Source organism: Leuciscus leuciscus (assembly GCF_965113295.1).
Source record: "Leuciscus leuciscus genome assembly, chromosome: 17".
NCBI lineage: Eukaryota > Metazoa > Chordata > Actinopteri > Cypriniformes > Leuciscidae > Leuciscus > Leuciscus leuciscus.
In genome coordinates, this window is record NC_138741.1 from 26549103 (window position 1) to 26566369 (window position 17267).

Sequence of the window (17267 nt, forward strand, 5' to 3'; positions counted from 1 at the left end):
TACCCTTAACACAACACAACCACAACTTTCTGCATTTTTACATTTTCTAAAAACATATTCTTGTATGATTCATAACCTAATTTGGCCGAGATACAACTATTTGAAAATCTGGAATCTGAGTGTGCAAAAAAATCAATTTTTTTTTAGAAAATCGCTTTTAAAGTTGTCCATTTATGTTCGTGATTGTGCTGCATTCACTCACAAAAATAAATGTTTTATATATTTACGGTAGGAAATTTACAAAATATCTTCATAGACCTTGATCTACTTAATATCTGATTTTTGCCATAAAAGAAAAATCGATAATTTTGACCCATACAATGTATTGTTGGCTTTTGCCACAAAAATACCCGTGCGACTTGTGACTGGTTGTGTGATCCAGGGTCACATATATGTGTGTGTGTGTGTGTGTGTGCATATTTAAGCTGAATTGTTTATTTATCCACTACTAGCATCACAAAATAGAATTGCAAAAATAATCTTCCTCAATAAAATCTCCCTATCTGCCAGACAGATAGTCCCGCCCTAAACTCATGCTCATTGGTTGAGACAGTGATACGTGTGCCGTATCTTTTAGTTTCCATATTTTTTAGTTTCTGGATTATTTTAACTAAAAAAATCACACTTATTCAATCAGTACTGTAACTGGCTACTTTTAACTGTTTAACTATCAAGTTTTTTAATTATTTGAGCTTGTTGAAAAATTCAGAGGCATTAACAATGATTAAACTGTGATTTGATTTGAATCAGCTCCTCATCTATCTGTAATGCCGCTGATTATACACAATGACTGGTTATTGGCTTCATTGTAGCATGTTGCACTCTGCAAGCTTTGGCGTTAATGTAGTTTTCGGCACTGCCCTGTGAGCACCAAGGCTAATAGCTCATTAATCTATCTAATCTAAACTCCTGCAGATTATGTAGAAAATGTAGATGCGATGCTAATTCACCATCTGGAGCGGCAGCCGCAAAGAAACAGGCCTCCTATTGCACTCAGCACAATTCAAACTTTCATTAAGCCAGAACGAGCTCTTCCCTGTTTTTCAATATCGGATTATTGGATGGTATCAGTTTCATTAAGTTTCTAGGGGGTGATTCTCTCAGGAAACGGTGTCAATCAATGAATCGGTCCAAATTTATTTGGTAAAGCGCTCTTTTCGGAGAACTGTTTAACACGTCTCGCCGAAAATGATGTGAACATCAAAAGGTCAGGTTTGTATGCTTTGTGTTGTTTTTTTTTCCCCTCTCTGTCTTTTCCCAAAGCTGCTTTCTCTTGTTAGTGTTAAAGGATTACCAGGCGTCTTAGCCATACCTACTATCTTTGGTCTTTCTTCATCCTCGTCCTCCTCTCTTTCTCTGTGAAAGTGCGGTGCGCGGGGCCAGCTCCCGCTCAGAGTCTATCACTGAGATTAATGGAGCCCTGTGGTGTTTGGCACAAAAAGCCAGTTGTCCGTTCACGCCTGACTGTGTCTGAGCTGAATAGCGTGTGAGCGGTGTGAGCTGTGTGTGCTGGCTTACAGCACGGGGATAACGTTCCACTGGCATCTGCCCCAGGGGTCACCCCCACCCGCCTCGCGCACAACCTCCCAAGAGCACTCACTTTTTATGTCTTCTTAGCTCTCTTCTGCCAACTTTCTCTCAGGCTGTCCGTCACCCCCTATACCATTTTCATGACCTTTGTTTCTTTTTACCAAGAAACTGATCATTATTTGTCCTGTGCTATACCATCTTTAAAAAAATAGCTGGATTTATGGATTTCAGTCCATGTGGTTTGTGTTCATTTATACACTGTAAAAAGTGAACAGTTGGATCAACTTAAAAAAATTACTTCAATTGGTAACACCTAAAGAAATGAAGTTTTCTCAACTTAAATTAACTTAATTTCTTTAGGTGTTACCAATTGAAGTAATTTTTTTAAGTTAATCCAACTGTTCACTTTTTACAGTGTATGCTTTTCTAGTGTACTCTTAGAAAAAAGGTTCTATATAGAACCCCACTAAATTTGAAAGAACCCTTTAAAGATTCTATATAAGGATAAATGTCTTAAATGATTGGATAATACTCTAGTGAGAAAGTATGTTTACGAGCTAATTCATAAAATTTTATTAAACTTTAATTTATCAAAACTAAATCCATAAAATGATGCCATGGGAAGCCCTTAAAGGTTCTATAAAGCACCTGACAGAAGAACTCTTTAAGGTTCTATATAGAACCTTTTCTTCTAAGAGTGGCAGTGTTTCTCTCCCAGGAAAACGGACCAAAAATATTAAACCTGCAATCATTTGTCTAATCCTGCGCAAGTTGCTTTCAATATCAAGTAGCAAATCATAGTTCACTGATATGATGATGTTGGCTATTTAAAAAAAAAGTTTATTTCGATATGTCGTGCCACCATTTCTTGTTTCAGTAGGAAGTACAATACTGTTCAACAGTTTGAGGTTTGTACAATTTTTTTTATGTTTTTTAAAAGTCTCTTAATGCTCAACAAGGCTGCATTTATTTGATCAGTATATAGTGAAATATTATTACAATTTGAAATAACAGTTTTCTAATTTAATATATTTAAAATGTAATTTATTCCTGTAATGACAAAGCTAAATTTTCCGCATCATTACTCCAGTCTTCAGTGTCACATGATCCTTCAGAAATCATTCTAATATTATGATTTGTAGCTTAAGAATCATTTCTGATTATTATCAATGTTGAAAACATTTATTTTGTGGAAACTGTGATACATTTTTTTTTCAGGATTCTTTGATGAATTAAAAGTTCAAAAGAACAGCATTTATTTGTAACATTATGAAAGTCTTTAATGTCACTTTTGGTCAATTTAATGTGTCTTTGCTGAATAAAGTTAATTAAAGAATTAAATTCTGTACAAAAAAACAAAACAAAAAAAACTTACTGACCTCAAAGGTGAAAAATAATGAGAACAGTTGAGCACAGACAGTACAAAATGTTTTGATAAAAGATCTAGATGCAGGATTCAAACAGAAAATAGTAGGTAATTTTTACATTTCCCGGCCTGGGAAATGTAATAAAATATGAAATGTCAGGGAAACAGTTTTTTCTTTTTCTTTTTGTAGGTTATGTTAAGCTGTAAAATATTGCTTTGGCTAGTAACTGCTTTTTGTGAGTGTTTTTTGTTTGTTTGTTGGAAAACCCTCAGTTGTTAGAGGTTCTCCTTACCATTTCTACAAAGTGATTCCCCAAAATATAAATAACCAACCAGGAAAACACACAATAACACGAGGGCAACATTCTGCATTTGCTGGGTTCAGTCCGACTGTTTCTTGAAGATGTTCTGCACTCATTTGGTTTGTAAATGTGACGCCTCAAAGCACCTCCGGTTGACAGAAGTGAAACTGTAAGAGTGTGTGTAAGCCTCCGGTGTGTGTGCTCTTGTCTCAGAAGCTCCACCACTAGAGGGTAGCTCTCCACCGCCGGCGAGCAACAGGCTCTGCCGTTTGAATGTCAGCGTTCCTGCTAATTGCCTCCTGTCTGTTTGTTGCTTGCTTATGAATTAGCTTCCGTTCACGGAACTAAATTATCCACCATTATTTAATTACACCTGAGTAGATGACGCTTTAATTGGCGGTTCCTGACTAGGATCTGATATGGCTTGAGCTGTATTAAATGGCTGTTTACTTTTCTGATAGCTAAAAGCATTAAAACGATTGCATGGTGGGATTACGCTTTGTTAATTGCCCGCGTTCATTAGTCCTCCATAAACTGCGAGGTAAAGCACTGGTACACAGTGGATGAGATAAAGACAAAGTCTTAAAGCATAATTTCACGTGGCAAATTAAAAGCCGCCTGTCTTGTTTTGCTGCCTCTACTCCAGAGGTTATTAAAGATTGCTCTCCACCAAGCACCCCGAGATCATATTGACAGGCTGTAATTAATACTAACCTTTCTAAGTCTAATGGAAAAGAAGTGAGCCTGTGATGAAAAGCATTTTTTTTTTTTTTTTTTTGCCAGTGAAATTAATCATATCCCTTCTATATATTTCCAGCTAATCCTAAAGTCAATGAAGAACTGAAACAAAGGCTGCCGTCCCCTGTAAAGCACCATTGTTCAGAGACCACACCACAACTTGGGTAAAGATGCCTTCCTCGGCTCATTTTACAGTGTTTGTCAATGGCTTTCTTCCACATGTTACAATTAAGGACGATTTTTTAATATGTACGAAATGTTTATCAGTGTACATTGCAGGCGATGATTACACGCTGTAATATCTTTGCAGAGATGTGTTTTCTAAATCCAAAACGGTGTTACAATATTTAAAAATCGGCTGCTAGTTTAGTTTGTTCATCTTTAGTGGAATGCAAATGTAGATTGATTACAGGTGCAATGCTTGCAAGTTTATTGTGCGTTGAGAGATTTTATGTTCATTATTTCGAAGCAATTCATACTGAGCTGGCTTTTGTGTTTAAGTTATTATTTATGACTTGTAAAAAGAGTTGTTTGGGTCCGAACTCTTGAAGGTCTTTGATATTTGCTTCATGTCCTTGCTTTACTCAGCGCTTTGAATCAAAACATGCAGGTCCTTCAAAGCAGTGTCATTGATGTACAGTTGGTCAATATCCTGTACCTGTCTTCACCTGAGTGTGTCAGACAGAGCGTCACACAGTACACTGCTGGTAGATATCGAAGGAGACCAAAAAAAAAAAAAAGTGTGTTGATTTTATGTTTTTGTTTTGCATCTGTTTTCAGATCCTCTTTAGGAGAAACTACCTCAGCTACATCCCAAAGTCAGAGTTTATCAAAAGCCCTGGAAGAAAAACTCACACAAGGTAATACGTTATCATTTTTTGTGTGTGTGTCCATGATAATTACAATCCAATTACAACAAGTCATAACAAAAATATATCACTTTTTGTCATTTCACCGTTATAAGACTCTTTGTAAATGCAAATATCTTGCCTCATTTGTTTACTATGTAGATAATAGTGTTATAACCATTTCCTGTCAGATTGTGTCTATTTTCATGACTAAAGACTTGTTTTGCAAGCTTCCCGTTGCTTAAATGCTCTATATAATGCATAAACAGTTTAAATGTTATTTATTTATTTATCTACGTAAACATTTATTTACATTATTCCATAATGCCGGGCTGATAATAACTTTACCTAGGCCATAACGCTGTGGAAGAGCCACTGTTTAGATAGACTGGTTGGAATGACAATGAGAGATAAACAGAGTATTTACCAACCCTTCACCAGACGCTCCTGATATGCAAATTTATTCTGCCTCACTGCTCAAATATACATTTGGGCTGTTGGTGAAACACTTCAATCTTTTTGCAGGCGGTTAATCAGCCTGTGTTTGATTATTAGTGACAGACATTAGTAAGATGGCACGAGACTGTTGGACGTTGTATTCATTTATCAGTAGTGAATGGAGCAAATGGCCATACAAGTGTCTGGTATTAATTTTTTTGGCCCATTTATCACGTAAAATGTATTTTCATGATGTTGTGCAGAATGTGCACCATTCAGAATTGAGCTGAGAATACCTGTTAAATTGTAATTACGTTCCTGGTTTTGAACTGAATTTGAATTGAGGCAGCAAGCAGGATTCAGAATTTAAATTTGCATTTAATTAAAATGGAAGGAAATTCAAAGAAATTAACACAATTCACACAACATATTCAATATTTTTAAATCAGTGTTAGATGATTTTTAATTGCTTATTTGTCTTAATTTTCTGTTCTGTTTATTAGTTATATTTAATGATTTATTTAATTAATTTATATTTATTTAAGGTATTTTTATTATTGTATTTAATATATTTACATTTATTGTATGGTTCACTATGGAACATTTTTTAATTACCCAGAATTGCCTAAAAAATAAATAAAAAAAAAATCTAAATAATCTCTATCCAAGATCTCTCCCATTTTGTTATGTTGGACAAATGTTATGGACAAATGGACTGTATTGAGTTTCTTTGAATTACAATTCATTAAATTCCTCTTCCTGTCATTTCAATTCAACCTCATGTGGCCAATTAAATTCAAATTCACACTTGTGAATCGAAAGGGAGCCAATTCTTCAGTTCTGAATTTGCTCTTAGTGTTGGGTTTAAACCGAGAGTCATTTCTCACTTGGTTCCCATAGGAAATGGGCCTTTACTTTGCACGCTTATTAAAAGCCTCGCTCACCCCATTTGTGAGGGAAATGGCGCTTTAAACACACATTCTCAGGGGCAGTTACCTTTGTGAGAGACACCCAGAGAGGGAGATAAAATTAAAGAAGTAACCCAGGTTAGGGAACAATGTATCCAAAAGTCGCATATTTGCAGTGTGACAAAGGGCTCCTATAAGTGTGTTTGGCGTTATTATTCATGGTTTGAATTTGGTGTTTGCACGGGTGAGTCTTACGGGGAATACTAATAACTGTCTCCAGCAATCCTGAGAGCAGAGCCCTAGCAACAAAGCCATGAGGCAGACCTCCCTGATCTCGACTTCAAAACCTGACCTTTCGCTAAATAATTGTGGCGGCTAAGCTGGAGCTTTTTGGACATCGTGGTCGCAAGACTCTAGCATCACAACGCATTTATTAACGCAGAATGATTTCCCCCTTTTTTTGATGCTTTTGATTTAACCGCTCCGTGTTTGAGTTTTGCTCAGTTTGAATTGCATTGATGTTGAACTGATTTATGTATATTTTATAATCGGAAGACAGCCACTCTGCTTTTTTTGTGTGTAGCACTTGACCCTGTGCATGCACTTAGCGCTACTATCTGTTTGATTTGCTTGTAGATGTAAAAGCTGAAGTGTGTATTTTTTCTTCATGTTATAATGAAACCATTTGGTGGTGGATTCCACTGAAAAGTGTAAACATTTTGGCTTTGTGGCGTTATGAAAACATCGTTCTGACCAGCCCAACCCAGCAACACTGACTCAACCAATGGCGTGAGTTTGGGGGTTGTTTGGCAGACCAATGGCAGACATGGGGTGTGTTCAGGAAACCTGTTTGAAAGACGTTATTACTGTATTTGTACCATACATTACACATTTAATAACACCCTTTGCGTCTCACATTACAATTTCAACCTTTGTTTCTTTAAAGTCTGTATCTTGACCAGTTTTGCCATCACAAATTTGCACTCGTTTAAAATGTCTCTGATGCAAGGGCCGTCGCTCTTCAGTTCTGATCACAAACAATTCGGGGTACAGCTTTCCCTGAGGAGCAGAGCGCGTCTTCAGAAAAGCTGCCAGAGAGACAGGCCTCTGTGTTTGCCTCTCCGCCTGCATCTCTGGCCCTGAGCGCTACAGAAACATTGACAGAAGACCTCGTTTCCCCCTCCTGCCAGTCACTCGGCATGGATCGCCACATTCCCTCGTGAAAGACGGCCAGACCTAGTTTCCTTTTCAGAGAGCTGACGCAAACCAACCAACAGAGCCGCCTTTCAAACCGTCAGACTGTAATCTCACAGCAGTAGAATGGAAGTCTTATGTGTTATGGTTGCAACGTCTTTCTTGTGGGTTTTCCTTTTTGTTTTGCTTCCAAAGCTTTTTCTGGATGTTAAAATACTCTCTTTTTTAATATGCAGAGTCAGATGATTTCTCTGAATGGTGTAATTACTGTGGAGCTTTTAAAACATGCTTTATTTCTTTGAGCATCCCAACATTGAAACAACCAATTACATTAGTTTGTGGCAGGATTATCTGTTTGGCCCACCAATGACAGACAAGGAGAATGTTCAGAAAACCTGTTTGAGAGCAATCACTATTTTTGCACTTTTGCACTAGTTTGTAATTGTTTTCGATAAAATAAACTTTGGAAGGAATTTTCACCCAAAAATTTAAATTCTGCTATCATTTCACTCACCTCTTTATGCTCCTTTCTTCACAGTGAAAGTCAGTAGTGATCAGGGTCTTTTAAGATCCAAAAATAAATAAAAGCTCCATAAAATCTAAGTCATTTGTTTTTTGTGGAAAGCTGAAGTTGTTGTTGTTTTTGTCTGGTTTTTTCCCATTGATTATCTTCCCTCAACTGCAGCTTAAAAGTCATGTATGTTTGTGTTTATTCAGATATGGCAAGTCAAAAATGATCACACCAGATTTTAAGTCGAAGACCCCAAATGTCATTTGTTCTCATTTTTCTCATAACCAGTCAAAGCATGCCAAATATGAATCTGTGGATAAGGTTATTGAGAACAATGGCAGTAGTGAATATTTTCATTGAATGACAAATTCAAAGTTCTGTCATGAAACTCTAGATGGCGCAGGCTGATAGGTCCTAAACTCAATCTGCTTGCAGTCACATCATTCTATATAGGCCACATTTGATTGGTTCCTGATATATCAGTAGCCAATGAGCTCGCTGCTGAACCTTTCAAATACTTGGTCAGCATTTGCTGTAGCAGTTGCAGTGAGCTTTCAGAAACCCTCCACCTTCCCCAGCTCCACCTGTATAGATCTGCTACGGGTAATTCATGTACGCTATATTGTACAGCAGCAGCATGTCTAACTTGCTCACAGCAGCGTGCCGTGTTTGTATTGGCAGTAGCAAGTCACGTACTGGCTCTGCAGCAGTAGCAGCAGCAATAACCAACAGCAGCAGCAGAATAGCAGATTTATTCCATCCAGACCAAATATTAGCCCATTTCACACAGCAATCCCGATAAATTACTGTAAAATCAGAACGACTTTACCGGTAAATTCAAAAATGTGCTATTCACACAAGCAAGAGCGTTCTGGCTTTTTACTGGTAACAGACCATTCACACATAAGTTCCAAAATACTGGTAAACTCTGTGATGATGTCATTAACCAAAAGTGACCTCTAAAGTTGTTGACAAATCTCTTCATCCGCCCAGACGAGGAGAAGCGCTTTAGTTTCGGTATCACTCCAATTTGAAGACATTTGTAGACAGTGGTGATCAAACGCGTCATCATTTTATGAATGGCCCAGAGCCGTTGCTCTTTCAAAGGCTTCTGATTGGCCCAAATCACATCTTACGTCAGCGCATTCTAACCTCATACGTGCAAAATACTGGTAATCCGGTAATTTACTGGTAATGTTACAACTTCCCTTACTGGTAAATGGCCAGAACCAATTTACCGGTATATTTGAAAAGGTCCTGTTCACATATGATCTGTTACCTAATTTACCAGTAAAGACTGTATGTGTGAAAGGGGCTAGTGTCATGTCCATTACCATGCCAAATACTCAGAGAGTTGTCATGACAGAACTTACATTTCACTCTGTTCCTCACACAAAGCTATGGTATGATCATGGTAATAATCAGAGGTACCCAAACTTTTTATTAACCCCAATCCCCCAGTCAATACAGTTCAACTTTGGTAATAATATTATAGTGCAATAGTCATGTGGACTACTTTAATGATGCTTTTTTATTTATTTATTTTTTTAGCTTTTTAGTGGTACTATTAAAGTTAAGTTAGGTAATCATTTTTGCTCTTTTTTACACAGTTTCTAAGACTCCCAGGCCCGGAGAAGGTTTGCCGCTCAGACCCCCTCCACCTCCACCCGTGCCAGGCCCAGTTGCAGCTGAAGTGAGAATCATGGAGGAGGAGAGACGGTCTCCACAGAGACCCGCAGCACAGCAGGAGCAGGATATTAGCGAGACAGCCAGCAGTCCGGTGCACACACCTCACGTCAGCAGGGCAGGGTCTGCAGCGCTCAGGTCAGGAGAAGAGAGAGACTGTAGCTCTAACACACAAACACAGTCGGTTACGGTGAAGCGTAATCAAAATCGAATCATTTGCACTGGAAAGTTCATTCTTATTTTAGTTTGCTGCTTTTTTCATCCTCAGACTTTGTGTTTATACTTTCAAAAAAAATTTGATAGAGTTTTCTTTGGTTGATTTTAGTTTCTCCAATAGTATGTTCAGAAATACGGTGCAGTATTTAAACAAATTTATATGTAGTATGCTATAATAAACAGTATGCTATAATAAACATTCCTGCAGTAGTATGCCTCGTTGTTTTCACATGATTTTACTACTTTTAATGTTTAATTCTAATAATATATATAGTTATAAATAAATGATATATATAATTAATGAAATAATATTTTTTATAACAGAGTTGTGTATATATATATTTAATTTATATAAAATATAAATAACTATATAAATATTAAAATACAAATTAGATATGCATATCTATTTTGTATTTGAATATTTATATAGTTATTTCTATTTTATATAAATATTAAAATATAAAATAAGCAACTATTACAAATGTTTGTTACAAATATATTACAAATATATTTATTTGTTTTTGGGGTTTTTTATGTAAAAATGCCTTCATTTTGGCAAATATTCACAACATGTGTGTGTGTATATATATATATATTCAAAAAATGAGTCAAGAAGGCATGTTAAAAATGTCACGCTGGAAATTTTCAAATGACGTGCATTGCATTGTGGTTCACATTATACCATGCAGTGTGCTCTTCTGTATTGCACACATTTAGGCAAAAGTAGTAAGTCATCCAACTGTTCCATGTGTGCAAAAAAATGTATTCATGCTAAATATTCATATTACTTGTTAATTTATTTTAAAGTAGTAGGTAGCGGCCATTGCAAACATCCTATATGCAACAGTTGTTTAGTTCCACCTGTCTTGTGCACTATTGAGAAGGCCTTTAAAGAATGTGTATATAGCAGGAATATTCACTTTTAGCATCGTTGTCCATTGTAAGATGATTTTAATTATATCACAGCGTGAATCGTCCTGTGATAAATATAGATTCCAATGCATTTTCTTTGCCTCCTTAATAAGAGCTGAATCGAATTCCTGGCTACAAGACGGAAGTAATTTACCCTGCAATACAGTGCAGTAATACTTTAATATTACCTTAAAGGTCAACTGTATGATTTGACTAATATCTCAAAGTAAATAAGTCACAGTAATATTCTTGAAAGTGGGAGACCGCATCCCTTGTGTATTTGATAATTGCATGTCAGAATGTGAATGTGATTCATTTTTTGTTGCCCGTTTGGGAGTCTATTATAAGAGCGTTTCTAATGAACTTTTGTCTTTTCTAAAGGCATGCTCATGAGGACCAGGGAAATTCCAAAGTTACAAGTGACTCCAAAAAGCAAGTGCCAGTTCTGGATAAAGAGAAAAACATTGCCTTCCTCTTGAAGGAGCTGGATTCTCTTAGAGACCTCAATAAGAAGGTGAATTCACACATTAAGAAGTTCATAAGGTCTGTGCCTGATTAGTCTTTCGCCAAGGCTGAATTTTTACTTGAGTTGATTTGGAAACTGTTTTATAATCTGCTTATCCATTTCGAGACAACACTAGCTGTCCTTCTGAAATTCAAGGGGTTAGTCCTGTCCTTTTTGAAAGTTTCAACATATTTCAATGTTACTTGGCTGCATTAATTTCAGTCAGGTTTCAACAACGTAAAAGTTGCAAAAGCCGCATTCATAGATTTCTTTTCGGATTGGAAACTCCATCAGTCAGGCAGGATCATGATATTAGTTTTCAAGTTTGCCCTTTACGCGTCCTGAACACAGGCTGGGCTTAGATACACGTCATAACTCATTTTGCTAAAATTATTTCACATGTGCCTTTTCTTAGTAGCTCTGCTTAAGTTAGCAAACATGGACGTACTTCTTCAGTTCACACTCAATCGGTCGTCTTATTGGCGCTAGTGTCCTAACGATACATCCCATATTAACTAACTAACTTTAGGTAGTTAGTTGTTAGCTAATGTTGCCAAGTCAACCGGCATTGGGTTGAAAACTCAATCCTGTGCTGATTGCAACAATTTCTGTTTCCATTGTAACATTGAGTTCTGTGATTGGTGACATTTGCTTCAGGATTGTGGGTAGTGCAGTACTTGAAAATGACCAAATTCCCAGCGAAGTTAGCGCTTAATTCCCACCATAATATTAAATTATAGGCTTCTAGAATAGGCCAATTCATTCGTGTAAGCCGTATAACGCGGGCTTGTTTATTCAATAGTATTCATGCACCGAAAGTGATGTAGTTGAGTGTAACAAAGGTTCTCCGATTGCAAGTGGTCAAACACGTTGAAACACGTGATAACGGTAATGTGTCTTGGCTGACAGCTTGTGATCGGTTCACCAAAAACGCATCTTAATACCAGGTGGAAACAGGCGATTTCCGGGATATTATATATAATTTGCAGGCATTAGGGAGCCGCTGTCAATATACGGGAGTCTCCCAGACCTTCCAGGAGAGGTGGGATGTCTGCATTTCATTCTGCTTTATATTCTTACTGCATCATTGTCCTTTCAGAAACATCAGGAGTAGAGCCTTGAAATTGTATTAGTGTCTTTGGCAAATCTACACCCATCTGGAGTTTGAGGGGCCGGAGAGAGGGGGAGACCCTCTGAAACGACTGTAATTGATGTCCATGGTTTGCAAGTAGTTGTGACTCCTGACAGAGGAGCAGGAACATGTCCCAAGAGTGTGTTTTTGCTGGCAGTGATCTGAGAGAGCCCTTTGAGGACTCTGGCCTCGCCACATCATGTTTTCAAAGTCCCCGAGGACAAAAACAATCGGGATGAAAATATTTAAGACAGGAGGTTAAATCTATCATTCAGATGCTCGTAAAATATCACCAATCCAGATTTACAGCCAAGATACAACAGTTCCTCTTTATCTATAGAAGACATCCTGAATTATATAAAGTAGTGGTACAAATACAAAAGCTTGACTGTGGTTATGAAGTTGTGGTTGACTGATTTGAGCTTTTCAATAAATGCTGGGTGGCCAATGGGTGATATTTATTATATATATATTCCTGTGATGGCAGGATTTGATTTAATCTATCAGGAATTGATTGCATCATAAAAAGTATTTGTTATATGTCAGGGGACCATGGTTGGAGCGATATAATATAAATAATGCAATTTAATGGTAACAAATGAGACAGTAGACACAACTAAGCAGTTGTTGAAATTAAGCAAGCAAGTAGGTGAATTTCAGAAGGGAAAAAACTCATTTGCTGTTTAAAGAAAATGAAGCCATTACAATTTTTTACTTTGTGATATATGTAAATTGCATATATATGTATGAAGACCTCCAATGCAAAAGCCTCTAAAAGCCACCTCTGTCAAGAATGAGATAATAATATTGAGTGAATGCTCTCGTCTCCGCACATAGTATACTCTCATCAAATACTTTCACTTCAAACTCACTAAAAATGTTCACTGATAAAAATGTTAATATTAAACAAAAACTTTAGACGGACTTAGAGGCTTTTGCATCTGAAGTCTTCATACATATATATGTGTGTGTGTATATATATATATATATACACTGTATGTATGTGATGACATTTTAGATGACTCTAATTATTACAGCAATACAGTAATGAAAATGATTCTGTCCAAATGTAACTTTTTTTTTTTTTTTAAAGCATACATTTAGTTTGATCAAATTCTGCCATAACATACATTTATACTTTACAAATAGATGTAATGTTCACAATATAAAAGTGGCCTTTATTTACTGCAAATTGCACTACCATTCAAAAGTTCGTGGTCAGTGTTTTGAAAGAAATATATATATTTTATTTTTTTCAGCAAGGCCGGATTAAATAGAAAACATTTACATTGTTACAAAAGATTAGAATTTTAAATAAATACTGTTCTTTTGAACTTTGCATTCATCAAAATATCCAGATTTTTTTTTTTTTTTTTTTTTTTTTTTTTCACAAAAATATTAATCAGCACAACTGTTTTCAACATTGACAATAATAAGAAATGTTTCTTGAGCACCAAATCAGCATATTAGAATGATTTTTAAAGGATCGTGTGACACTGAAGACTGGAGTAATGATGCTGGAAAATCGTATAAATAAAAATAAAAATGTATTTTAAATTGTAATAATAGTTCACAATATTGCTATTTTTACTGTATTTTTTTGTGAGCACAAGTGACTACTTTTAAAAACATTTAAAAAAAATTACTTGCCGATCCTAAACTTTTTGTATGTTGAACAGTTTTGCAATTTCATAAAAAAAAAAATGTAAAAAAAAAAGATATATATATATATATAAATATATATAGTTTTTAGTAGACAAACAAAACAAATGAGGTTTTGTTGACCTCATCAGTGTGACAAGGCTAAACTCACACACTTGTGACACAGTTATACAGTTATCCTGATTTTGTGTGTATATGCAGCTCCAGGACAAGTTGGCGCTGAAGGAGAAAGAGTTGGAAACCAAGCTCCTGGACTCTCAGCTACAGGAGGCCGAGCTGGAGGCACGAGCCAGCGAGAGAGCAGCAGGTACTGTAGGCTGAAGAGATGGATAGAGGAATGGTTGGAGAGAATAAAGAATAAGTAGACTGTTTAGTATGGCGAATTTACCTTTATACGCTTCAGACAATCAAACCGTTTTATGTGAGGTCTGAGATTGCATAGATCTCTAAATGTAAATGTCTGACCTTCCAACACAGTCGAAAGATAAACACTTTTAATTAATTAGTTGGTACATGTCAGGAGAACCCGGGAAAAGCACACTTTGACATTTGTAAACATAAACCAATATGTCTAACATAAAGCGCCCTCATCAGGAGTGATCATTCCTCTCTGTAACTGATTATTTTGTCAATGAAATCTACACGCTTCTCACCTTTGCTGAACAAATATTTAAATTTAGCCGATATTCACTTTTCGGTTGATCTTAACTAGCTAAAAAGCGCCATTTCACAGTTTGTTAATTAAACTAAAATACTTGACACGTGACATATATGACACAAATTAGGCAGCCAAATTTTTCATTTAATAAGGCGGTGATAATGCATGTATTCACCGCCCTCATTTCAATTTGATTTGTATGGTTCAGGTTGGAGATGTTTAATCAGCAAATTCTAGCAATATTGATTTGCTTTGTGAACTTTGTAGTGGCTTAGTGTGGGAATGACTGTTTATCGTTCAGGATAGAATTGATGTGGTTTGATGGATAACAGTGCCGCTTTCGGTGGGATTAGAGATGGTGCCAAGGACCGTTTGGTAATGCCCAAATCCTCTGGATTTTACCAAATTGTCGTCTCAATTCTTACATTTGGTGCAGGTCAGGTTGGCTGCGTGAATTAAAATCAGAGGTTTGAATATACTTTGCTTAGTTTTTCATTTGTTTTTATTCATTAGTTTGATCATTCCTTCGTTTATTCATTTCTTTGTACCTTCATTGTTTGTTCGTTTGTTATTTTGTTCATTCCTTTACGTGTCTTTTTTCCATTTAAATGAATTAACTCCTTTGTTAATCCATTTAGTCATTTATATTGGCAAAATTGATTTAAAAATTGGCTCATGGATCATTTAGTTTGTTAGTTCATTTCATTTGTTATTTGCTCATTAATTCTTTTCGACATGTTTGTTTGTTCATCCTTTTGTTCGTTCAGTCAGTCATTTATATTTGCAAGTGGTCTTTGTTCATTATGCTTTGGAAATGCTCATGGATCATTTTGCTCATTGCTTCGCATTCGTTTGTTTATTTGTTCGTTTGTTTAAATTAGTAATTTATATTTGTTTGCTATATTCGTTTGTTCATTCATTGGTTGGGTTTTCCTTTATACATTCATTCAGTCATTCATTCATTGGTTGGGTTTTCCTTTATTCATTCATTCATTCATTCATTGATTGGTCGTGTGTTCCTTCCTTCATTCATTCATTCATTCATTCATTCATTCATTGGTTGGTTGTGTGTTCCTTTATTTATTTATTCATTCATTCAGTCATTCATTCAGTCATTCATTCATTGGTTGGGTTTTCCTTTATTCATTCATTCAGTCAGTCATTCATTCATTGGTTGTGTTCCTTTATTCGTTCAGTCAGTCAGTCATTCATTCATTCATTCATTCATTCATTGGTTGGTTGTGTGTTCCTTTATTTATTTATTCATTCATTCAGTCATTCATTCAGTCATTCATTCATTGGTTGGGTTTTCCTTTATTCGTTCAGTCAGTCAGTCATTCATTCATTCATTCATTCATTCATTCATTCATTGGTCGTGTGTTCCTTTATTCATTCATTGGTTGGTTGTGTGTTCCTTTATTCATTCATTCATTCAGTCAGTCATTCATTCATTGGTTGTGTTCCTTTATTCGTTCAGTCAGTCATTCATTCATTCATTCATTCATTCATTGGTTGGTTGTGTGTTCCTTTATTTATTTATTCATTCATTCAGTCATTCATTCAGTCATTCATTCATTGGTTGGGTTTTCCTTTATTCGTTCAGTCAGTCAGTCAGTCATTCATTCATTCATTCATTCATTCATTCATTCATTGGTCGTGTGTTCCTTTATTCATTCATTGGTTGGTTGTGTGTTCCTTTTATTTATTTATTTATTCATTCATTCATTCATTCATTCATTGATTGGTCTGGTCGTGTGTTCCTTTATTCATTCATTGGTTGGTTGTGTGTTCCTTTATTTATTTATTTATTTATTCATTCATTCATTCATTCATTCATTGATTGGTCTGGTCGTGTGTTCCTTTATTCATTCATTGGTTGGTTGTGTGTTCCTTTATTTATTTATTTATTTATTCATTCTTTCTTTCATTCAGTCATTCATTCATTGGTTATGTGTTCCTTTATTCACTCATTCATTTATTAATTTGTTATGCGTTCCTTTATTCATTCATTCATTGGTTGGTTGTGTGTTCCTTTATGCATTCAGTCATTCATTCATTCATTTATTGGTTGTGTGTTCCTTTATGCATTCAGTCATTCATTCATTCATTTATTGGTTGTGTGTTCCTTTATGCATTCATTCATTCATTCATTCATTTATTGGTTGTGTGTTCCTTTTTTCACTCATTCATTCATTCATTCGTTCATTCATTGGTTGTGTGTTCCTCTATTCATTCAGTCATTTATTTATTTCAGTCAATTATATTTGCTTGCGGTCTTTGTCTCTATTGTTGCTTGGAGATTCTGTCATCAAATGCCCTTGGACCTTTTTGTTCGTTCATCGTCTGTTTGTTCATATGTTTGTTCATTTGCTTGTTTGTTCATTCATTAGTTCATTCATGCATTCACTAGGGGCCTTCATTTCCAATATTGTTTTGGAATTGCATACGTCAGCACGCCTGTGGACCTTCTGAGTCCTGCAGGTCAAACACAGTCATGTTTGTCCTCCTATATGAGGATATTTTTCTGATGGTTTCTGTCATCCATGAGCCTGGTGTAATTGCTCACTGCTCCCGTACAATGTTGATAAACCAGAGTGTTTCCATGCTGAAATTTCATAAATAAAATGTCTCCACAGTCTCCAAGAGGCTGGAACTCTGACT

General features: G+C 35.9%; 1 protein-coding gene across 3 annotated transcripts in view; it reads left to right on the top strand.

Moving 5' to 3' along the window:
* The window catches only part of mipol1 (mirror-image polydactyly 1), a 99809-nt gene that overhangs the window by 27614 nt on the left and 54928 nt on the right, over positions 1–17267 (top strand). For all 3 annotated transcript variants that reach the window (XM_082142341.1, XM_082142339.1, XM_082142340.1), the window contains exons 3-7: positions 4016–4100; positions 4717–4796; positions 9446–9659; positions 11031–11163; positions 14150–14255. In XM_082142341.1, the coding sequence (XP_081998467.1) occupies positions 4016–4100; positions 4717–4796; positions 9446–9659; positions 11031–11163; positions 14150–14255 (618 nt within the window). The remainder of the gene's footprint in view (positions 1–4015; positions 4101–4716; positions 4797–9445; positions 9660–11030; positions 11164–14149; positions 14256–17267) is intronic.